The sequence below is a fragment of the Rattus norvegicus genome, chromosome 3 (genome assembly GCF_036323735.1).
Source record: "Rattus norvegicus strain BN/NHsdMcwi chromosome 3, GRCr8, whole genome shotgun sequence".
In the NCBI taxonomy this organism is placed as follows: Eukaryota; Metazoa; Chordata; class Mammalia; order Rodentia; family Muridae; genus Rattus; species Rattus norvegicus.
Window position 1 is genome coordinate 31,134,318 of NC_086021.1, and position 23,100 is coordinate 31,157,417.

General features: G+C 53.0%; 1 protein-coding gene across 6 annotated transcripts in view; it reads right to left on the reverse strand.

The window, feature by feature from the left end:
• Vav2 (vav guanine nucleotide exchange factor 2) overlaps positions 1-17,799 on the reverse strand; it is a 169,363-nt gene extending 151,564 nt beyond the window's left edge. For 5 of the 6 annotated variants that reach the window (XR_010064602.1, XM_006233761.3, XM_063283478.1 and 2 more), the window contains exon 1: positions 17,121-17,324. Coding sequence is in view for 5 of the 6 variants with exons in the window: in XM_006233761.3 (XP_006233823.1) it covers positions 17,121-17,324 (204 nt within the window). In the remaining variant the exon portion in view is untranslated. Of the gene's footprint in view, positions 1-17,120 lie in introns of all 6 variants that reach the window. The other variant, NM_001106563.2, reaches the window with a different exon arrangement.
• Positions 17,800-23,100: the final 5,301 nt, after the last annotated feature.

Here is a 23,100-nt window from a genome sequence, read left to right on the forward strand (position 1 = left end):
TGTGCACTTACAAACCGAGGACCAGAAAGCAAAGGCAGGAAGACCCCGGGTGAGTTAAAAGACCATGTTTCCTTTCCTCCCCCCCCCCCATTTTTAAAAATTTATTCTGTGTGTATGTGTCCTGGCACATGTGAGTTAGGGTGCATGGATGGGGGTCAGATGACAACTTGTGGGAGTAGGTTCTCTCCTCCTACCCTGTGGTCCCAGGAATAGAACTCAAGTCATTAGACTACCCAATGAGCTATCTTACCAGCCCAAGAAAAGCAGTATCCAGAAAGAAAGGAAAAAGTGCCTCCATCTCCTGTGCCTCCTCCATCTCTCTGTGCCTGTTCCATCTCTGTGCCTCCTCCATCTCTCTGCCTCCTCCATCTCTCTGCCTCCTCCATCTCTCTGTGCCTCCTCCATCTCTCTGTGCCTGTTCCATCTCTGTGCCTCCTCCATCTCTCTGCCTCCTCCATCTCTCTGTGCCTCCTCCATCTCTCTGTGCCTCCTCCATCTCTCTGTGCCTCCTCCATCTCTCTGCCTCCTCCATCTCTGTGCCTCCTCCATCTCTCTGTGCCTCCTCCATCTCTCTGCCTCCTCCATCTCTCTGTGCCTCCTCCATCTCTCTGTGCCTCCTCCATCTCTCTCTGCCTCCTCCATCTCTCTGTCTCCTCCATCTCTCTGTCTCCTCCATCTCTCTGTGCCTGCTCCATCTCTCTGTCTCCTCCATCTCTCTGTGCCTGCTCCATCTCTCTGTCTCCTCCATCTCTCTGTGCCTCCTCCATCTCTCTGTGCCTCCTCCATCTCTCTGTGCCTCCTCCATCTCTCTGCCTCCTCCATCTCTCTGTGCCTCCTCCATCTCTCTGTGCCTCCTCCATCTCTCTGTGCCTCCCCCACCTCTCTGCTGTGACTTCATGGGTTAGCTGAGGAGAGTGATTGAGGAACACACTCACTTTTGACCTTTGGCCTCTGCACACAGAAGCACACACAGAGACCTTGAACCTTCCCTGTCCCCTCAACCTTTCGTAGACTTTTATCCAAGGACAAAAACCAGTCTAACATTCCTGCCACTGTCCAGGCTGCACACCAGGAACCCTCTTTATTGTCCATGTCCAGTTGATGTCCACCAGCCCTTTCCAACTCCCTCATAGCCTATTACACACACACACACACACACACACACACACACACACACACACACACACACACACACATTACGCCCATTGCCCACCTATCACACACCCACAGCTGCCTCATACCATAACGGCCAACCCCCAAAAGAACTTTCTAGAACCAAATCTGAACATAACACATTCTTTCCATCTCTTCTCATGACCCTCCCAAGGATGAAACCACCCACATGACCACCCACTCACTGCCATGGTTCCTTCAAGGCAGTGGCTTGGAACTCCTGTCGTCTCCCTTAAATACAGGGTGGTCTGCAGCCCGGGGCCCAGCTCCTAGAGTCCTGGGCCTCCTCCCAACTATTCACTTGAGAGGTCATGCCAGTGTTTCCTCATTCTGCCCCCAGGACCTATAGGACCCTCAAAGGAAAGATGCGCTCTCTCGCCCACTTCAAATTGGCATTAAGGCCTTTGCCCAACGGACATGCGCACTACTCCCTCTATTATACCACACAGCAAGGTACTTGTGAAAATCACTGCCTACCCCACACACGCACACAGACACACACAGACACACAGACACACAGACACACACACACACACACACACACACACACACCAAAAAAAACCCATTATATAATGAGGCAGTTCCCAAAGCCAGGGATGGGAAACAACCAATCACACAGAGTAGTACTTACTGGGAGCCAGGGAATGTGGTCCACACAGGGGAGACTGGGGAGGGAGCTTACCTAGTCCCATTGGAGCCCCCTCCTATAGACACACCAACTAAGACCTAGGGTAGGTAGGAACCTTGTCCACAAGCACATGGGGCCAGGTCCACAGTGGGGACAAGTCTAAGCTCACAGTCCTCAGGACACCAAAGGATACCCACCCCCTCAGGAGGAAATTCTGCCAGAACCTAAGAGTCTCTTAGGCCCACGTGAAGCTGCAGAAACAGGAGCAGCTTCTTCCCAGAGTCCCAACCACAGCCCAGCACCAGTTCTGACCCAGCTGCAGAGAGGAAGTGGGACCTTGTCCTCAGGGACCTAAGAGGCTGAGTGCAAATGTTCTAGCTCTCCCCACCCCCATTCCTGCACCATGGCCTCTGGGTGTCAGTTCCACCCCCACCCCACTGCCTGTAAGCCACTCCCCAGGAACAGTAAACACAAATGACTTCCCTGCTCCTCTCTCTAATCTAGAGCCCTGCTCTCCCTGGGCCTTGCTGGCTAACAGATGTTTCGTTTAAGCAGCTAAATTACCACAAAATACACCCAAGGAGATGACAGGCCAATTTCTCCCAGGGTTTATTTGCATGAAGAGGAGGGAGGGAGTGGTGTGTAGACATTCTATCTCCCTTTTTGTAAGGGGAAAAAAAGTTTTATTATGCACATGAGGGGAGAGAGAGCGAGCGAGAGAGAAAGGAAGGGGGGGAGAGAGAGAGAGAGCGAGAGAGCGAGAGAGCGAGAGAGCGAGAGAGCGAGAGAGCGAGAGAGCGAGAGAGCGAGAGAGAGAGAGAGAGAGAGAGAGAGCCAACACATGAATTATGGATGGCAACAAAGGATACAAATCCCTCATCTTGGGAGGCAGAAGAGCCTCCCAGAGCACGCCATGCACCAAGGCTTCAGAATGTGTGTGAGGCCAATATTCAGCCCTATATTCTTCTAATGGTGAACTCAGACAGGTTCTCAGGGCTCAGCCTCAGTCCCCAAAGCTTTTCAAACGTAACTGTACTCCAGGGAGCCTCTGTGAGGCAGAGAAGAGAACGTCCTGTGCGGGATCCACCTCAGGACCACTCAGTGACTAATTAGACCCATCTTGGCAATCCCCAGAACTGCCCAGGACAGGCAGCATAGCAGGCATCTCCCTGGGCCAAGGACACTACAGAGGCTAGCCCCTGGGCTCTCCCTCCATCATGAGGTACTATCCTAGCTGGCTGGTCTACCCAGCTGCCCACCAATAAGGAAGAAACCCAGGCACCAGCCTACACTCCAAGGACCAGAAGACTAAGCCGTAGGCAGACTGAAGGCTGGAGCGTCTCTTCTCTGGGAGGCAAGCTGCAGTAGTGACCATTTCTCATGTATCCTGGGACGATCACAGTTCATTCATGGGGACCAGGAGCCACACAGAGCTAAGTAGCCGGTGGGAGAGAAAGGGAAAGAATGAACCATGGAGATGGTTTAAGAAACGGCCGGTGTATCCCTATACATTTTTGCAAATGATTAAAGGAAGGTGGCATTTTAGAATGTAGTGGGTTGTGACGGCCTAGTTCACTCTATCTTCCCGAGAACTTACGGTCAAATGACGCTTTTTCTTCATTCTTCGGTAGCTAGTGACAGGTGAGTTGACTTCCTCTGGTGTTTGGGAAAGTTAGACATTTCTGAATTAAGTCCCGGAAAGTGATTTATAAAATAATGACCTATAGTGTATGTAGGTGTCGCTCCCTTTTTTTCTTAGCTTTTAAAAAGTGGTTAGTTCCCTCAAAAAAGAGAAGTTATATGAAACTATTATATAAAGGTGTCCAGATTCTGGTGAGCTTTAAACATTGTAGAATTTATTATATATCTTCATATGGAAGCCAAAAATGACACAACATAATCTCTATAGTGGTCCTTTTTGTTTTCGGGTTCTCTTCGCAGACTTTCGTTCCTGTCTTCTCTGTAGCCTCGTGTGCCTTCAAGGTGGTGGCGTTTGTCGTTCGCACCTGTATCCGGCTTCCTCAAAATCTCAGAATGCTATCACTCGGTCCATATACTGCTCGTGGTGTTCGGATATTAACAAAACTTACCAATCAGTAGTAACAGTATAAAACAAAATAAAAAACCTTCAGATCTTGGAGAAAAGAAAGAAACAGGTTGATCCACTGTCATGGTTCCCCTCAACCCGCCCCTGCTAGTCTCAGAACCCACTCACTGAGAGGCCCACTCATGGCTGTCCGTGCCACCTGGGCACCCCCAACGGAAAGGCCAGTTCCTCATCCACTGGCATCGATGGGGTAGACAGTCTATTGAGTAAATTGAGGTTCCCAGGGCCCTGAGCAGACACTCCCCCACAACAAGTGGACCGTGAATGATTCTTCCCAGCCTTCAGACCCAGACAGCCACTGGGACTGGGAACAGATCACACTGGCCAGCAGGAGAGTCCTCAGTGACTCAGTCCCACCCGGCGCCCACGCACCCTCATCTCAGGAACCTCACCCCTAGGAAGCCCACTGCACAAAGCAGCCAAGCCTTGGTGCACATTTAGGAGTGGTGTGTGTGTGTGTGTGTGTGTGTGTGTGCACGTGCGCGCGCGCGTACACACTCGAGGATGTGCATACACATAGCCAGGGTTTGTCACTCTACAGTCCCGCCTCACAATGCATTCTTAGCACCTGCTAAGCTAACAGGCCGGAAGCACACCAGCCCACCATCCAGCTCGGCACCACATCTCAAATGTTCGCATTCCCAAAAAAATGCCAGGACAGGTCTGGGCTCCAGGGTGGGGTACGAGAATATTACATCAACTAATCTTGGAAAAACTGAGATTCACCCAAAGAGCCACGTCATTATTAAAAGCAGCCACTGCCAGAGCTTGCCCCAGACGGCTGCAGCTGGAGAGGCGCTGTCTCACTCCCACAGGAACGTGCCCCACCTCTAGGAGCAGCTGAAGAGGGGACTTGTCAACCAGAGCACGGAGCGCGGAGCTGAAGAGTCACTGGCAGGGCAGGGCGGCTCACCACAAGAGTAATTACACACAGCAGACAGCAGCTCTGGGAAAGGCAGGCAACTCCACGCGCCATTCACGTCTTCCTCCTACCCGCCTAGGAAGCACGTGAGAGACAAAAAGAAAACCTGGTGGTCCCTTTTTACAAACCCAAAGCACAGGGCTAAAGAGCTGAAGCCACTGGGATACCCACTGCATCATCATCACTGATGCAGAGGCTGGCCCTGGCCCTTCAAGATGGGAAGAGGGCACCTCTCTCTGTTCCTGACAGCTGGGGGTGGGGCTGGGGGCATCGTGTAGCAGGTGCCAGCTTGAGGACAGACAGAAGAGACCACCATTAAGGGGAAATGTCTCCTGGAGATTGAGAGCAGGAACCTTATAGAATCCCAGACCATAAGGAAGGCCTGAGAAAGGCAAAGGGGTGTGTGCAAGCAATCCCAGTACTTGGGAAGTAGTGGCAGAAGGATCAGGCGTTCAAAGTCATCCTCAGCAATATACTGAGTTAAAGATCAGGCTGGGCTGTATGAGACTCTCAAGTAAACAGATGAAGCAAAATTAATTAATCAATTAATTAAAGAGGGCGAAAAGTGAGCAGACGGGAGCAGGGTGAAAGTGGGTGAACCACCCTGCCACTGAGGCAACGAGTAAACTGAGGCTTGGAGAGGCACAGCAACCTGCCAGTCTCCATGGCTGCCCTACTTCAAGCAGGCTTAGCTCCTGCACGCTCTCAGGGATGAAACACAAGCGATGGCCCAGACATTCCCCGGCGGAGACAGGCACCCTGGGCCATCATCATGTACAGCGATGATGTGTCACCTATGGGTGCAAAGAGGTCAGATCCAAAAGCAGTCTTTTCTTTCGCCCAAGTAACTGTGGCCCCTCCTGTGCGAGCTGCTAAGTAAACACAATACGGACCAGAGAGGGGCTCGGACAGGGAGAAGGGCGTGGAGGAGAGGAGTGAGGGACTTGGGGAAAGAAGGAAGGCGGGCCTCAGAACAGAGCTGAATGAACATGAGGAACCAGAGCCTTCCACAGAACCCCCCAAGGGTGGAGGTGGGGGACACATGTCATTCGGTAGACTACACACATTCCCTTCACACCAGAGGACATGACATAATGCTCTTGGGCTGATCACCATCTCACACAGTTAAGAGATAGGGGCCCATGCTCTTGCTTGACCACAAACCTCTGCCTCTCGCTGAGGGTAGAGAACAAGAGCCTCAGACTTCTGGGGTGAGCCTCAGGCCTCTGGGGTGCCGGTACCAGCAGAAATAAGGCTCTAGAATCAAAGAGGGGGCGCCTAAGCCAAAGCTTCGCGGCAGCAGCAGGATTCCAGAGGTGGCCTGACACCATGCATCTCCTTAGCCAACAAAGGAAGTCCCACGTCACACTCAGCGCAGGCCCACACCACCTGCTGTGCCCGTCCCTGTGCTCCAGCCTTGTACGACAACAGTGGCAATCAGAGAAACCTCACTGCTTTTAAGAGGAAGGCCTGAAGGTATGAAGGGAGGGCTGGGGAAGCACAGTGATAAAAAAGACAGCTGAAAGGCCTGAACAGTACCGGATTCTGGTCCTGGGAGAGCACACCCAACCCTACCTCAGAACCCTCCCGATTGCGGCTCCCCGAAGGGCTTGATGTAATTAATACATGACCCCAAATGCAGCCACATTTCCAAAGGTCATCCAATGAAGGAAGATAAGCAAGCAACCGGCCCCACCCTGCACTGACTGCAGAGGGATGAGGGGACTCAGAGGAGCAAGGCTAAAGAAACAGCGGAAGAGAAAGGAACCAGATGACCGTGCCTGCCACAAACCAAAAGTACAGGGAAGTAGCCAGGAGGAGCATTTATGGCTTCAGGTTTGAGTTGGCTCCAGGGCAGGTTATGGGCCCTATAAAAACTCTTTTAATCCTTATACAAACTCTATAAAGTGTGGCAAACAAACACACAGACCACAGATCGCCGTTTGTAGCTGAGTCTGGTCAGCTTCAGGAGATCTCAGTCGGGTCTGGCCCCAGGTCAAGCAAGCCTGGGCACAGACCTGTCACCTCCTCGCCACTGTGGAGACTGCTATTCTTGTTTATCTTTTGGAGCCAAAAGCCAAAGACAGTGACAACTACAGGATACAATGCAGTCAGGGGCCCCTGGGTGCTCAGGGGGAAATCACAGGCTGAGGGTAAGCTGAGCCTTGCTGGGGGAGGGGGGTGACTAATGCCAAACATCCTGAGAGACTCTGTTCTCTTGGGCCTGTTAGCAGCTGGAGGGAAGGAATCTCAGCTCGGACTCTGCAAGGGTGTAGGGTTACCCTATCCACTGGAAGGTCGGGTACTGTATTTGTGAAATTTGACTTCCCTCTGCCACCTCTATCAGTCCTCAATTCCTATTCTGTGGCTCTTAAAAGGTCCCTTGAGAAAGCAAGGCCCAAAGACCAACAACCAAGAAGACACAGCAAGAGATGGTAAGGTAGTATTCAGACGTGGACTAAGAGGGTCCAGGGCTCTGAGGGTATTCACCCAGAGACATGTCTGCAATCACACCCTGCCCAAGCACCTGAGGCCAGGACCAGGATGCAGCCACTGGGTCCCCAGTGGTCTGTATAAGGTCACCTCTGTATGAGTGCATGGGGTCTAGGATCCCAGCCCTGGGGGAAGAAGTGGATGTGGGTCAGCCAAACTCCACAAAGGATGTTAACTGATGGAAGGAGTGCAAAGGAGACTTCCATGTGCAAAAACTCTAAGCCATGGCTGTTCTTGACAGACGGAGCCCGGTGAAAGCCAGAAGGTCACCTTGCCCTGAGCCCATTCTCTCCAGCAGGCCTCATCTAAACCTTAGTTAAGTTGCCTGTTTGCTGGTGCAGCTACTGAAATATTTGGAAACAAGAACTTCCCAAGAAACACAGGAAGGCAAGGGGACCACTATCACCTGGCCAAGAAACCAGCCTGAAGGTCCTATGATTAAGTGCCAGCCCCAGCCTCCTGCCAGCTTTCTTCTCTATTTATCAGGTCAACGCTCAGAGCTATTTCTGTGACACAATGACCAGTGGCAGATGCTTTGTAAATAAGGTTGAGTCCCCTCCCCATTATCTGGAGACAGGTGAAGGGTAAGCAGAAAGTCATGTAGCTACAACAGGGCCAGCTAGGCCTTCCTTTAGGCCGCCTTGGGATGCAGTTACCGGCTCCTGGTATCCCAGGATGTGGATGTGAACCCTGCCAACAGCCTACCCTGGTTGGTGAAAAGTCTGCGCCCCAACACAGCTGCAGGACCTCAGCTGACCCCTCACCTGTGACTCTCTCCCCTCAGAGTCACCCAGCTCAGTGCCTGGAGAGCCAAGAAATGGATGCTTCCTAGAGGGTTAGAGAGATGGCTCGCCAGTTAAGAACGCTGGCTGCTCTTCCAGAAGATCCGGGTTCAGTCCCAGGGTGCAAGTCTGAAACACACTAACAGCAACGGTGGTGTGTTTCCATCTCCTGTCTGTGTGGTCCAGAAGTCCCTGCCCGAGAAGCCACAGAGAGGGCAGAAGTCATGTGCCCTCAGTAGGATACTCAGTTCACCCAAGGATAGGAGAGCAGAGGAGTCTCCTCCTCGGGCCAGTGGGAATGACCACAGGGCCTGACCTGCCAAGGGCCAGGGGACAGGAAAGGAAGGTGGCTGTCTTGTGCAGCACAGATCTGGATACCACAGGAGTGAGCAGTAAAGAGGGCAGGCGGGGCGTGCAGCATCCTGAGGCAACCAAGCCAGGGAGCTGGCATATATCTCCCACAAAATCCTCTTAAGAGCCTGGGGTGAGGGGTGTGGAGAGACAGGGACTGTCGTCCTATTTCGGGTAAGGAAACTAAGTGCAAATGACCCTCACCAGCCTGGCTTCCACATCTAGGACACATGACTGAGGGCACTAAGTGATCGAGGTCATCAAGGAAGCATGAGAAAAACAGGTCAGCAGTTTGCTCTTGTCCAGCACTTCCTGTTAGACAAGCTTGTCAAGGGCTTTTGGCAAAGAGCAGACAGGGGCCAACCAGTATTGGGGGGAGGGGAACCGAGATCCCTTCTCAAAGTTCAGAGCCTAGGGAAGCATTCAAGCAGGAGGTGGGAGGGGAAGGCTAAGGAGAAACTGTAGGGCAAGGACCAGGAAGTAGGAAGCCACAAGAGGCAGGTAGCCAGAGGCTGAGTTAGAGCACTAGGTGCCGGGACAGAAAAACTGGGACACCTCCCACCAGGTGAGCTTCAGCACAGGGTTGAAGGATCAGCTGGGTGCAGGAAACCCCAAGGAAAGTTTCTTTGTTAGGTTTGTACGGCTGAGATAAAACACCCCAAGGAAAAGCCACTTGGGAAGCCAAGGGTTGGTTGGGCTTATGTGCTATATACATGGTCCCTCATCAGTGGAAGCCAAGGCAGGAACCTGGAGGCAAAAACTGCAAGCCAAGCCGGGATGCTCAGCCTGCTTTCTTACACACCCCAGGACCACCTGCCAGGGATGCTACTGTCCACGGTGAGCCAAACGGACCCATCCCACATCATTCATTAATCAAGGGAAAAAAATGTCCTACAGACTTACGTACAGGCAGTCTGATGGAGGGAGTTCCTCCTCCTCCTCCCAGAGGACTCTAGCTGTGTCAAATAGACAAGGAGCAGGCACAGGAGTTGGGGAGAAGGGGGATGACCCGAAGCAGAATCCAACAGACTCTAGTACTCTCAGCTCCACACGGATGGATGCTGGTCTTCTAAGTCTCGGCCCTTTGGTTTTGTATGGCCCGTAGCTGCTGTTCCCCCTAGGGCCTGACTCTGTGTGTATCAGTCAAGTCTTCTACCGCTAAGCTACAGTCTTAGCCCCTATACTCTATCTTAAGACAGAGCCTCAGTAAGTTTCCAGGCTGGCTTGGAAGTTGTGGTCCTCCTGCCTCACCATTTCAGGTAATTGGTGTGTCAAGCCTGCGCTGCCGGGCTGGGCTCCTTCTACTGGATTTGTTTATATAGCCTGCTTTGTACATCCTATAAACCAAGGACTGTAAGAGAATGCATGTGCGTGGGCGTGCGTGTGTGTGTGTGTGTGTGTGTGTGTGTGTGTGTGTGTGTGTGTGTGTGTGTGAGATCTGGTGGTGCTGGGGATGGAGCCCGGGGCCTGGCAAGTGCCACCAAGCTACATCCTCCGTTCCCAAGAAAGGTTATATTTTAATGGTTGGAATAAACCCATTATGAAACGCAGAATTCTATCTCGATAAATACATTGCACTGGAGCACAGCCTCGCTCTTGGTTCAGAAAACAGCCACAGCTACACTTCCTGCTGTGAGGGCAGAGTTGAGGGTGGGGGGTGCTAGAACAGAGGCCATCTGGCCCATGATGCCTAAAATATTCTGAGCTAACTCTTGACAGCAAACACTGATTACCTTACTCCAGAAGAAAGCTGAATAGCCAGGCTGGCTTGTGGGAGAAAAGGTGTTTTCAAGGGATCTGAGAAAGGAGGCCTGATGGGGAGTCCCAGGGTTAGGACTGAGGAGACTCTGTCCTCCATCCACTTAACACAGGGAAGGCCCTGACGCATCAGCCACCAGCTGCACAACCCATCAGTCTTCACTGTCTCTGTTCTGAGTCTGCTGTCCTGAATCGACACTCATCTCCTGGACACAGAGTGACAAATGCTTTATCATGAGTGTCCTCAAAAGAGGGGTCAGGGAGGTTAGAGAGATAGCTGGGGGTTGGGGAGGGACGGACATGCTTTTAATCCCAGCACTCGGGAGGCAGAGGCAGGCAGATCAGCTGGGTCCACAGAGTGAGTTCCAGGACAGCCAGGGCTGCACAGAGAAACCCTGTCTCAAACAAAAACAGAAGAGAGATGGCTCCGCATTGAGACCACTGCTGCAGCTGGCTGCTCACTGCCCCAGGACAGCCTGTTCCAGCTTTAGAAGATCAGGTGCCCTCTTCTGGCCTCCACAGGCATCTGCACACATGTTCGTGCCCACACACAGATACACAAACACACAGAGAAATAAAAAATAAACATCTTTTGACAAGAGAGATCATATTCCCAACTGCCCTCTGGAGACCCCATGGCTTCTGAGAGGACATCTTGGGTTACTTAACCCTCAAAGCAAGAACCACAGTCAGAGAGGGAACACTTTCCTTTCCAGGCCCCCAACAAGTAAGGACACAGCTTGACAGCTCCCCATTCCCAGCTAACAGAGCGGATATCCCCAGGGCCCAAAGCAGGGACAGGCTGCTCTGAACAAAGGCCCTCGACGTGGCCATCCTCTCAGCAGCACCCAGGCTAACAAGCAAGCCAGGTTTGTTTGTTTGGTTTTTTTTGGGGGGGGGGTGTTGTTTTTGTAACCAACACACACCACACAAACAATTCATGACTGCGCTGAGAGTGTCCGCCCTTCAGCGGATGCTGCTTGTTGCTCCAATGGTCCATTGCATGGGCATCAGACCCAGGCCTAGGGGCAGTGCTGCCAGAAGCCCTTCCCCTCTGTCAGCAAGTCCCTGACACTGCCGCCACCTGAGTATCACAAACACGGCCATGCAGAAACACCAGCCCCAGAATCGCATTCTCCCACTTTATTCCCATCACTAGTACCTCAAGGAGTCTTTCAGACACCCCTACGCACCTCCCCTTCCCTGTGTGAAGCTGAATTCTATATGTACACATCTGTGTTTTATCCATACACTCCCAAAGATCTGGCTTTCACCCTCCCGGGGGTGTTCTGCTAACAGCATAAGCTAAGTAAACTACATCATTAAAATTAGTGTTATAGAGTAGGCAAGATGGCTGGGGGGGGGGGTAAAATGCTTGCGGTATAAGCCTGGTGACCTGAGTTCGATCCCTAGACCTCATGTAAAGGTAGAACAAGGAAGCCACCCCACAAAGGTGTCTCAGTACACATACCACAGTACACACGCACATCATGTACACACATAATAATAATAATAAACAAACTTTTTCCCAGGAGTGGTGGCACACATCTTTTATCCCAGCACTCAGGAGACAGAGGCAGGTGGAACTCTGTGAGTTCAAGGCCAGCCTGGTCTACAGAGTGAGTTCCAAGAGAGCCGGGACTACAAAGTGAGACTGTGTCTCCAAAAGAAAAGGACGGAGCTCAGAAAATGTTTTAATTAATGTCACACGTTTGTTAGTTTTTGTTATGGCTACCAAGAATGCATAAATCTTAATGTGTTTTTATTATTATCTGTGTGTGTGCGTGTGTGTGTTCATGAGAGCAACTCCCCGAGGAGGCCAGTAAAGGGAGATGGGTCCCCTGGAGCTAGCGTAGTAAGCCCTTGTGAGTCACCCAGTATGGGTGCTGGAATTCAAACTCCGGTCTGCCATAAAAGCAGCAAGAACTCTTAACCATAGAACCATCTCTCCGGTCCTGTGTAAATCTAGATGTAGTTCAGCATTGGCTGCATTCACATACATAGAATGTGTGCACACACAGACGTGTCCAACACACAGAGACATCTGTGCTTTCACATGCATTTCCCAGGTAAGCACTCAGAGCGTCCACGGGTCCTGAGCACACCCCTCCTCGTCTTGGCCTGGATATACCCCTCTCCTACCACGGAACCTCATCCACTGAAGCAGGGGCCAGATCCCGAGCTAGGACAAAGGAACACACAGATGAGCCTAGAACATCTTGTGCCAGCGAGTCAGCGATGCTCCCAGAATGACTGGGAATGTGCCAGAGATTCGCAGACGCCAACCTGGACCAGTTCCCACTGTCGCCCGAGACAATGTGAGCACCGAGGTAAATAATGGTTGTAGCAGATTAGAATAAAACAGGAAACATAACCCACACTGGGTGGGAAGACAGAAAGAAGCGGAGAGGAGAGGGGGAGGGGGAAGGATAAATCAATATTTACCTTGTCTCGAAGCAGGTCCCTGAAACCTACGTTCCCCAGTGATCAAGCAGTTTAAACTCAACTTCCCCAGTGGACACTCGATGCTAAGCTTCAAAGCCACCTGCTCTGATCCAGGGGGAAGGGTAGCAGGATGCCACACTCCACTGCAGGGGCACAGCCTCAGTCTGCTCCTGAGGCATCAGTTGAACTCAAATCCAAGGAGCCTGGACCTTGGCCATAAGAGCAAAGAATGTGATGGTTGAGGAGTGGCCTTGGGCAGAGAGGAGCAGCTGAAGATCCCAGGTCACCTTTGCTGGAAAGGACGCTTAACAGGGACACCTGAGTGCCTTGCTACTGCGGGTGACAAAATGCACATTTGTTTTGTAGGGAGTGCGCGGGGCATCAAGGACATGGAGTGCCAAGTCCCTGCTACTGCTCAGAGGTCCATAAGAAAGTGTATACAACTTGGCCGTGACTTGGAGCCATTCTCAGATTGTAAAACTGCCTGGCTGGACAGAAGGCTTCCCTGGTTAAGCAGCACTTGCTGTTTTTCCAGAGGACCCAAGCTTGGTTCCCAGCACCCACATCCGACAGCTCACAATTGGCTGTAACCCCAGCTCCGAAGGATCGAATACTCTGTTCTGAACTCCAGGGTATCTGTACGTCCGTTCTCTCTCTCCTCTCTTTCTCTCTCTCCTCTCTTTCTCTCTCTCTCTCTCTCTCTCTCACTCTCTCTCACACACAGACACACAGACACACACACACACACACACACACACACACACACACACGATCACAAATAAACCTTTTAAAACTGCCTGGCTTCCCTGAGAATTAGCTTTCCTTTCTCTGCTTCCCAAATCCCACGTCTTTCTGGAACCTCAGCCTCTCCAACAGAATCCCCACACAGACACTGAAGGAACTGGGTACCCATCCAACGGTTTCTTTCTCATCAAAAAACATTCCGTCCATACCCACTGGCTTCCCTTGCTTGCCGGGGCTTTATGAGAGCATTGGCCAGTGTGCTCCGCTCCTGTTCCTCCCCAGCCTGTGATTAGAAAGAAAGAACATTGCTCTGCATGGGAAGCCAGGCTGCAGGGAACCGGAGAGGACGTAGTCCTGCTTGAAGAGGCTCACGTCCTTAAGGACCCACAACCACCCTTGGACTGGCTGAATGAATGATCTAAATCCCCTAGGGTCTGAGTCCAAGTGAGCAGGCAGCAAGCAGTATGTATTGAAACAACGCTAGATGCACACTAGAGCAGCGCTAGCCCAAAACGAGACTCAGGACAGAAGAGAGCAGTCAGAGGAAGCTTCCTAGAGAAGGAAGAGGCCCCAAGCCAGCTGACAAAGAACCAGGCTGGAAGGTGGTTGATTAAGTAAAGTGTGTGGTGGGCACAAGAGGAAAAACCATGGGGTGGAGGAGACAAAGTACCAGGCCAGGAGGCGGGGGAAGAAGAGGAACGTGGAGGGCATGGAGGTCCCATGGAGGCAAACCCTGGTGATCCAGGTATTCAGAGATCTATGCTGCCTCCCTGCAGCAGATAGACCACTGATGTCCTGAAGAGAGAAGGCCACCGGAGTGCTATAAACGTAACAGAGCCAAGTGAAAGAGACCCCCTCCTTAAGTGGCCTCCCCAGAGCAAACATGGAGTCTGTCAGCTGGCATGGTACCCTTGTGAACTCTTCTTAACTGTAGCCACTTCAACTCCATAGGTCCCTTCTCAGGATCAATAATTAGTGAGTAGACCTAATTAGCTTACTTAAACCCAACGCGGCTTCCAGGTATTGGAGCGCAAAGTACATTCTATCCTGCCCACTCAAGAGGGCACAACAAAGCAGGTAGTCAGTATCTCTCCATGATCACCAATGCCCAAGAGATTGCCAGGCCTGGTGTAGTGGTGCATTCTTTTAATCTCAGCACGTGGGAGGTAGGGACAGGGAGGTCTCTGAGAATTCCAGGTCAGCCTGGGCTATGTAGCAAGTTCTATCCAGTCAGGGTTACAGTCAGACCCTGTCTCAAAATAAAAATTTTTTAAAAAATCAATAAATAAAAGGTTTCCCATTATGCTCCCCTAGAACCAATAGCCCAGCTAGCATAACTCAAGATGGGAGGGGACCTCTGAGTCCTGAAGGTTTACCAGGAAGCCATGTTGTGGCCTTCAAGGATCAGGGGATACCAGAGGCCAGTGAGCTGGACATGCTGTGGCACACCGAAAATGGGGAGGAAGAAAACGGTCTCTCGTTCCTTGCCAAATGGATCCAGGTGTCCGGGGAAACCAGACGGGCACCCACTATCACCCCAGAAAGCCCACACACAGGTCCCACGGAAGTAAGCAAGACCGCAGGGCAGCTGAGGTAAGTCCTTTGAATTCACCATTTCTTTAGAAAGATGTCCAGGCACAAGCTAGTTTAAGCCACTTACTGCCAGGAGACCTGGGCTACATCTAGGGCACATCTGTGGTACACTCTAAGCTTTAACTGTTGGCTACAGATCAGAGGTGGCAGGCCACTCCACAAATTGTGCCTAGCCCAAGGCAGCCCAAGAAAGAAAGGGCAGTTGTGATTTCTTCTGTGTTCCAGTCACCACAAACCAGAGTGACACCACCTCCCCCCATATTAGAAATGTGAGCTTCCTGTAGCACAGAGCAAGCACCTAGAGAGAAAAGTCTCTCCCCAGACCCTGCACAGACAGCTCTGGAAACAACCTGAGGTTCAGGGAGCACCTGCTTTGTAGAGACCATGGGACAGCAGACAGCCTACACAAGATGACAAGCAAGAGCATAGACCTGTGCTGGTGTCATTAATCCCGGCTGTTAAACCCTAGAAGTCTCCAGGTTCCAGGGGTTGAACCCTGAAACCTGCTGAAGCCAGCACCCTTCATCCCATCCGGACCAAACCACAGGGACCAGCTCCTCCCAATATCCCTGCCAATCAGTCTCACCCTCTTAACCCAACCCCACCCCCAATCCCCTCAAGCCTCCAGGCCCAGCAACAGAACCTGCCAGAAGCAAGCCATCTTAGCCTCTAGTTCAGTGAAGGCCCATAGGGAGAAGGGGAGTCAAGAACCAGCTATGTGTAAGAATTGCCCCCTTCCCTTTCTCTAGCCAGGAAAGAGGTTAAGAACTCCTCAGCCTCCCAGCCCCAACTTTGGGGAGGAGGGTCACACTTCCAGATCTGTGAAAGACCTCCCTACAGCAATCATTTAAGCGTGCCACTTGGGCACACTGTCACTCAGGTTTTGCAGGGCTCCAGCTGCAAGAGAGACCCCGAAGCTCTCTGGCTCTCTGGGCTGGTGGGGTATTGCTATTAAGTATGAGAACAACACCCTCTCTTTCCCTCCAGGGTCTCTCCTTTGTCAAACGGGAAACGGGCTGGCCTCATCTCTATGGGAAGGCAGACACAGCCAAAGGGCAGAGGCTTTGGGGGGAGGGGTGAAACCAGCCAGAATATTAGGATTAGTGACTCTCACAGAGTCACCGCATTTCCCACAGTAGTCCTAGAAGAGAATTCCCGGCGTCCACTAGGAGTTTCGAAGTGGGCGGGTCGCACCTGTACAGTACCCGGCTGAACCAGAGCTGCCTAACTCTTCTCTCCGCCTCCCAAATCCCTTTAAAGAGCGATCGGGCCGGGGATCCAGGACCCCCGAAGGGCGGGCCACATGCCTCGAATTTGCTTAACTCTCCGCCAAGTTCCCTTCAAGGGGCCAAGAAAAGCAGCTTCAGCAAGCAGAGCGGACATTTTCCTGCCCTGCCCTGCCCTGCCCTGCCCTGCGGCCACACGCGTGCCTCGGCCTCCACAAAGGCTACACTGGAGCGACGACCGAAATGGGGGAGGTGAGGAGGCGAAGGGTACTCTAGCCCAGAACCCCTGCAGGAAGGCCTCGGAGGCAGCTGGTCCTGGGCTGGGGTCCGGGAGGAGGCGCAGGCCAGAGAGGGGGCGGCGCCGGGCCCTCCAGCTCCCTTCGACAGGAGCACCCGGCCGGGCCCGGCCCCTCCGCGGAGCTGCGGGTAAACGTAGCCACGACTCCATCTCATCCTCCACTGGCTCCAGTTCATCCTCCACGGGCTCCGGCCGCCCGGCGCGCAGCCCGAGGACACGGCCCCCAGCGTGGCACGCGCCGGGTTGGAAGGGACACTCAGGGACCCCGGCCTGGGCACGAGACTGCATCGCTGGGCTCCACACCGAAGCTGGAGTCGCCCTCCACCAGGCAGCCGTAGACTGGGGAGCCGGCGAACAAAACGATCCCCGCGGCGGTGGTGGCGCGCCCTAGGCTTGGGGGACTTTAGCCAACTTCGCGCCTTCGGGGACCGCCGCTCTCTAGAGCGGGAAGCGGAGACCGGGATGTGCCCTGCTCTGCACTGACCCCTGAGTCAGCCGCTCCGGCCAGGGTGGGACCTGGGCCTCCTAAGGCCCGCGCTCCAGTCAATGCGCCCTTCAGGTCGCACACTCAATTCCCTCCTGCAGTGCCGGGACTCTCACCTGGGACATCTGCGGCCGGAAGTTGATGTCCTTAAGGTCGATGGAGCCGGGGGAGAGGTTGTGCAGCAGCTGGCACAGAAGGACGCCGTCGCGCAGCGCCTGCGCCAGGTCGAAGACCACCGCCGAGGGCCACACGACGCGGTGGTTGGGCGGCAGGACCTTGCAGTCAATGAGCCAGCGGCCGCATTGCCGCCACTGCTCCATGGCGCCCGCGGCGCCCGTGCGCTCGCCGCCGCGGCCGCTGGGCCAGCTGGCTCAGGGCAGCGCTCCGGCCAAAGTGCGGTGACCGCGGAGCATCCCGACCGCCCGCGCGGGGCTCGGCCGCCGGGGCGGGGCTTCGCGCAGGCGGCCCCGGGTCCCCGCTGCGCGGCCACACGGCCCTCCTCTTCCTCCTCCTCCTCCTCGGGCTACTAGCGGGCCGCGGCTCCCGCCCACGTGCGGCCACTAGGCGCTCTCGGGGCAGTGTGCCGGGTCCCCCCTTCACACACACAAGTGCGCTCGGGCTCCGGCCCGGGCTCCACACCTCCTGCCGCCGCAGCGCTCTTCGATCCGCCCCTCTGGGCGCCGCATTCTGCGTTCGGGGCGCCCCGCTCCGGCCGCCGCTCCTGCCCCACCCGAGACAAAGGCGCAGCGGGTCGCTCGGTCCCTGCGTCCGGCGCCTGAGCTACTCGCCCCACCGTCGCTTTGTTCGCCGGGCCCGCGGGCTCTACGCTACTCGCGGGGCACTGGGACTCCGAGGCTCCGCGGCTCCAGGCGCTGGGGGTGCAGGGGGCGCGGCCATGGCCGGGCGGGGCCGGGGGCGGAGCTGGCACCTTCACCCGGCACCTCCCCGGCGACCCAAGCACCGCCTCCAGCCCGTCCTCCCACTTCCTGCCCCTGGGCCGCCAGCGAAAGTTGAGGAAGGCGGGGCTCCTGAGCAGGCTCCCGGCCGGCGACTTTCCCTTAGGTGCACGTGGAGGCTGGAGGTCTTTCTTGCGGAGCGATGAGGCCGCCGCACCCCTGAAGAGACTAGAAGGTGGCCGCTGTAACGCTGGGTGCCCTTGTAGGGTCCTTTGGTAAAGACAGACCCCGGAACGCGTACCAGACTGGCCTACACACCCCTATGGACGTATCAATCGGATTGATGGGCTCAGGTCTTCCAGAGCCCACTTCCAGTCTTCTGTCCTTGCCAGGGTCCGCAAGATAACGGAGAGAAAATCCTTCACAGGCAGCCCCCTTGATTGTCTAATGGGAGGTGCTGGAGGGATGGACAGTGTTGTGTCCTGAGGACATTGTGACAGTGAGTGGGACTTCAAAAGCATAAATAACTGATTTTGCGATTGAAATTAGTTTACTCTGGACTGTGTATCAGAAGCTGTGGGTTCTTGGTAAAGGGAACCCCATAAAGCCAAGCCTTTTCTGAGATTAGTGTCATGAAAAGGATCTGGAAGAAAGGAAAGTGACCAGTCGATCTTTTGTGCACAGCGTTGTGTCAGCCCCTGCCTCTCCCAGTTTACCTGGTCCAGGGAAGGATGACAGGCCATACCTCAACGCACACACTAAGTCTATCCCCTGCACCCAGGGGAGTCCCTCCCAAAAAGGCCTCTCTCCAGGAAGCCTCTCACCCCTTCCCCACCTAAGGAGGAAATCAGGAGAGGAGCCAGGTGAAGCCAGGCTCAATGACAGGTGAGCCTTCAGCTCCTGCCGCTTCACCTCGGAATAGCCTCAGAGGAAGGTCCTCCTGCAGAGACGGGGGTTATATCATCCAAAGCACCGGGCCACAGGCAGACCCTCCAGCATCTCCCTAAGAGTCATTCAACACCATGCACCATAGTGGGAAAAGAAGGAAAGGATTTTGCAAAGCTGACAGCAAAGCGCCCAGCTAATGCTGCTGCATCCACGTCTTGGTGTCTGTACCTAGGGGGCTCTCTCACAGAAAAATGGACTCTGTCCTCCCACCCCTCAACCTTATAGCCTCATCAGAAACTCACCAAGACAAGACCAGGTCTGGGACGAACTAATTTTGCCATCCAATCTAGCGTTCATCTGCTGCCCCCTGGTGGTCGTGAGATCAATGGCATCAGCTGACACCCTAGATGCTCCAAAACAGGGGTCTGTCTTTGAGGGGCTGTGGTGCTTGGAGTTAGCATGTCAGTCTTCCAAGTCCGATGATCCATGCCTCCTGGCACCGGCAGAACTCTGTAGTACCCAAAATAATAGGAGAGATGGCTAAAGAAAAGCTGGGTAGTATTCCAGATATCTGTGGTGCATGTGTAGGTCAGAGTGCGTGAGCTCAAAAGAAACGCGGAGGGCTGGTGAAGGGGATACTTCTCCTCAATATCCCACCTCACCCATTCTCTCAGCCCAGAACTGCTCGCCAGGATTGCCTTCTGGAAGTTTCCCAGAGACAAGAGTACTTCCCCACTTTGGAGATGAACTCCACTGAAAGGCACTTGTGCTGAATCCCAGGGACTAACTCTGAGGTGAACGGAGCAGAAGAGTTAGGGACCGTCGATCCTAGCCGCATGCCCAGGATGTGGAAAGTGGGCCACGAACTAACCATGAACGCGGGAGGCTTCAAGGAAGTATGCACCTGGAAAGGGGCAGCAAGTCTTCGGGGAACTGACGGTCCTCGAAGAGCCTGCTTTTACAGGAGAGCATGGGTGTCTAGCTGAGGCCTAGAACAGCAAGGCCCAGCCCAGAGGCAGGTCTAAATCGTAATGGAATTAAACATCTCTGTATTCCCAGTCATGGCCAACTACAGCATACTCGTCTATGGACTCCAGTGTTAACTCCCCACTTCTAATTTGCCAGCAAGTCTGAGACCCCACATACAGGTTCTGAGCACTCCCAGCTCTTTGACCAAGGTCCATGTTCCTCCCCTTGGGTTCCTCAGTGCTGCTTCTGCCTCACCCTTCAGTTTGCTCCCCGCAGCCAGCAAGGACCTACACAAATCTAGGTTCAACCCTGTCACTCTGGCACCCCAAAACAAGCCCTCTGTGGCACTCAGCTCCCTGAGGATAAAATCCTCAGGCTTGGGGCTCTTAAAAGAATATTATTGGACAAGCATGAGGCCCCAGGCTCCATCACCAGCCCTTATAGCAGCGATTCTCAACCTGTGGGTCTGGACCCCTTCAGGAGGGGTTGGCTAAGACGATCTAAAAATACAAATATTTATATCACGATTCATAACAGTAGCAAAAATGTGCTGTGATTGTAACGATATAATTGCAATGAAAAATAAGGTTATGTATGGTTGGAGGTCACCACAACATGAAGTGGTATTCGATACAGTTGTATTACAGGGTCACAGCATTAACTGAAAGGAAATGGGGAAAAAATGGCAGAATCTCTGTCAAGCAAACCCCTTATGGCACTGCTTCCTTTCTGGCTGCATCTTCTGCACCGCTCCTAGTTTTTTGCACTTGCCTAGAATTCTTCCACCAGACAGGGACATGGCCAAAGCTCTGGCTAGCTGTCTTAGTTAGGGTTTTACTGCGGTGAACAGACATCATGACATCATAAGGCTTAGGTGCGAACACAGAGAAATCATAGAACTCAGCATGTCTCTGCCCTTCTGGGCTTCTGCAGTATCCCTCCCAACCACCCTCACAGTGAGCAGATACAAGTGCCTCTAAGCACACAGTGCTTTGGATAACAGCTGCCTCCCTTGGAGGAAGCTTTTTCTACAGACACTGGAATGTCCAAGAAACTGAGGACCTCTCCAGCCAGTCATTTTGGCTATTGGTTCATGCATTCCCAGCAAACGCTCAGACACACTGCATGTTTTTCCTGTTCTTCACTCTGTTTTCCATCAAGGCCACCCTCAAAGGGCTCTCCCTACACGGACCAGCAAGTCTCCTCATTCAAACGAATACCAGCGTTGGCCTCCCTTTTTTCTACCACCTGACCTTCCGTTCACTTCCTCACCACCCCTGAACTTCATTTTTTTTTTTTTTGGTTCTTTTTTTCGGAGCTGGGGACCGAACCCAGGGCCTTGCGCTTCCTAGGTAAGCGCTCTACCACTGAGCTAAGTCCCCAGCCCCCCTGAACCTCATTTTTACACTTTTTACTGGTCCCTCCATCCATCTGCCTGGCCCTCTGTCCACTTAGCCTTTGACCTACTTAGCTCTTCATTCCCCTGCTCACCCTTCCCGTGTTACTCCGCCCATCACTCTCCCATGGCTCAGGCCAGCCTCCCACCTGTCCATCATTACCTGCCCCACTCCTGTCCATCCACTTATACCCACATCCAGCCACACATCCCACCAACTAGATCACACTGGCTGAGCCCCGGCTTTGCTTCTGGAAAAGGGGAAGTGAATGTTTTGCCTGGGTGAGGGATTTAGTCTCACATCCAACCCACATGAACACACGTTTTGCAAATTCCATTTGGAGCTCCATCAGGCAAATTCAGCTATCACAACTTCCCAGGAAATTATAGGTGTAGGAAGGACCATCTGGCCCACCCTAGATGGAGCATGCCTTGCTGGATGATGGGGGTGGGCTCTCTTGCTTTTCCTTTGAAAAGACAAAATGTAGACTTTTCACTGCTAGTTGCCTCAACTTCAAATTTAGGCGAAAGGCTACAGTCTAGAGTCTGACCCCTTCGCTCTGAAATCTTTCTGTGACTCAGCTGTAGCTTGGGCACCTGCCGATAACTGTGCAAAACCTGAGGACAGTTTCCCCTGAGGCCTGTCTTGAGGCTTTAGAGGCTTCTGAGAAGATCCTGTGCTTGGGGTCAGGTGAGCACAGTCTTAAGAGAGAACTGGGACCAGGCCACTGATCAGCTCACCTTGGGAGGCTGAGAGGCAGAGTTGGGGTGGCTTCTTTTCCACAGGAGCCCTCATCACAAAGCCACAGCCACCTGGATACTAGAAAAATGGAGCAGGTTCAGTCAGACTCCATTCGACTGCATGTGCATAATAGCAGGTACGTCAGTACCAGGCACTAAGCTTGTTCCCAGACAGGCTCAGCTGGCCACACACTGGCTGCTGGGAATGTTGGCTCTTAGTAAAAAGAAGTCGATACCCATGGTGTGAAGAACACACCTGTGGAAATATCTGACTGTACCCACCTTCATCAGAGCCTGAAACCTTCCTTCAAAACCCAGAGGAGGGCTTCATGCCCTGGGTCCTTCCCCTCTCCTCCAGGCATCTCACCCTGAAGTCAGCACAGCCAAAGGAATGTGCCAGCCCCACCTGCTCCTACCCCTTCCTAAAAGGACACAAACAGATACCCCAACAAGTATATCACCCAAGAAGAGACTTATATCCCTTAAACATAGCCCCTACCTACTGCCAACCCCACTTTTTTCAAAACTAGATTTTTTTTTTTGTTAATGTGCATCGGTGTTTTACCTGCATGTATGTTTGAAGGTGCCAGATCCCCTGAAACTGGAGCTCCGGATTGTCGTGAGCTGCTATGTGGGTGGTGGGATTTGAACCCAGGACCTTTGGAAGAGCAGTGAGTGTTCTTAAGCACCGAGCCATCTCTCCAGCCCCTCTGGCAGCTCCCTGTGAGTCCGCTTTGGCTATATTTATCATAGATACTTCACATAGTTGGAATCACACCACTGTGGCCCTCTGTGCCTGTCTTTTTCTTTTCCACCCTGAATGTGGCTGAGGTTTGTTTCTGTGACTTCACTCAGCTCTCTGTCCCTTTCCATGGCTGTCCATGTCACGGTGAGCCCTAAGGACACAGTTAAATGTCTGAGACCGTCATCCTGATATCTAATCAGCATTAAAGCTTACTAAAAGGGTCTACAGCCTTCTCTTATCTTCAAAATACAGGGTATATCTTACACATAGAACATGTTCCATCTGAACCCTACATTTCCCTGAGATGCGTTTGATCTAAATATATTTAGGTTTCATAAAACTCACAGTTGAAAAAGACTTTCATGCTCAAGCTGTCTCAAATACACTTAGAAGCTGGCCAAAAATAGAAGTTAGTATCGATTTCTAAATTAATTAAACTGAACAGAGGGTTGACTGGCGTC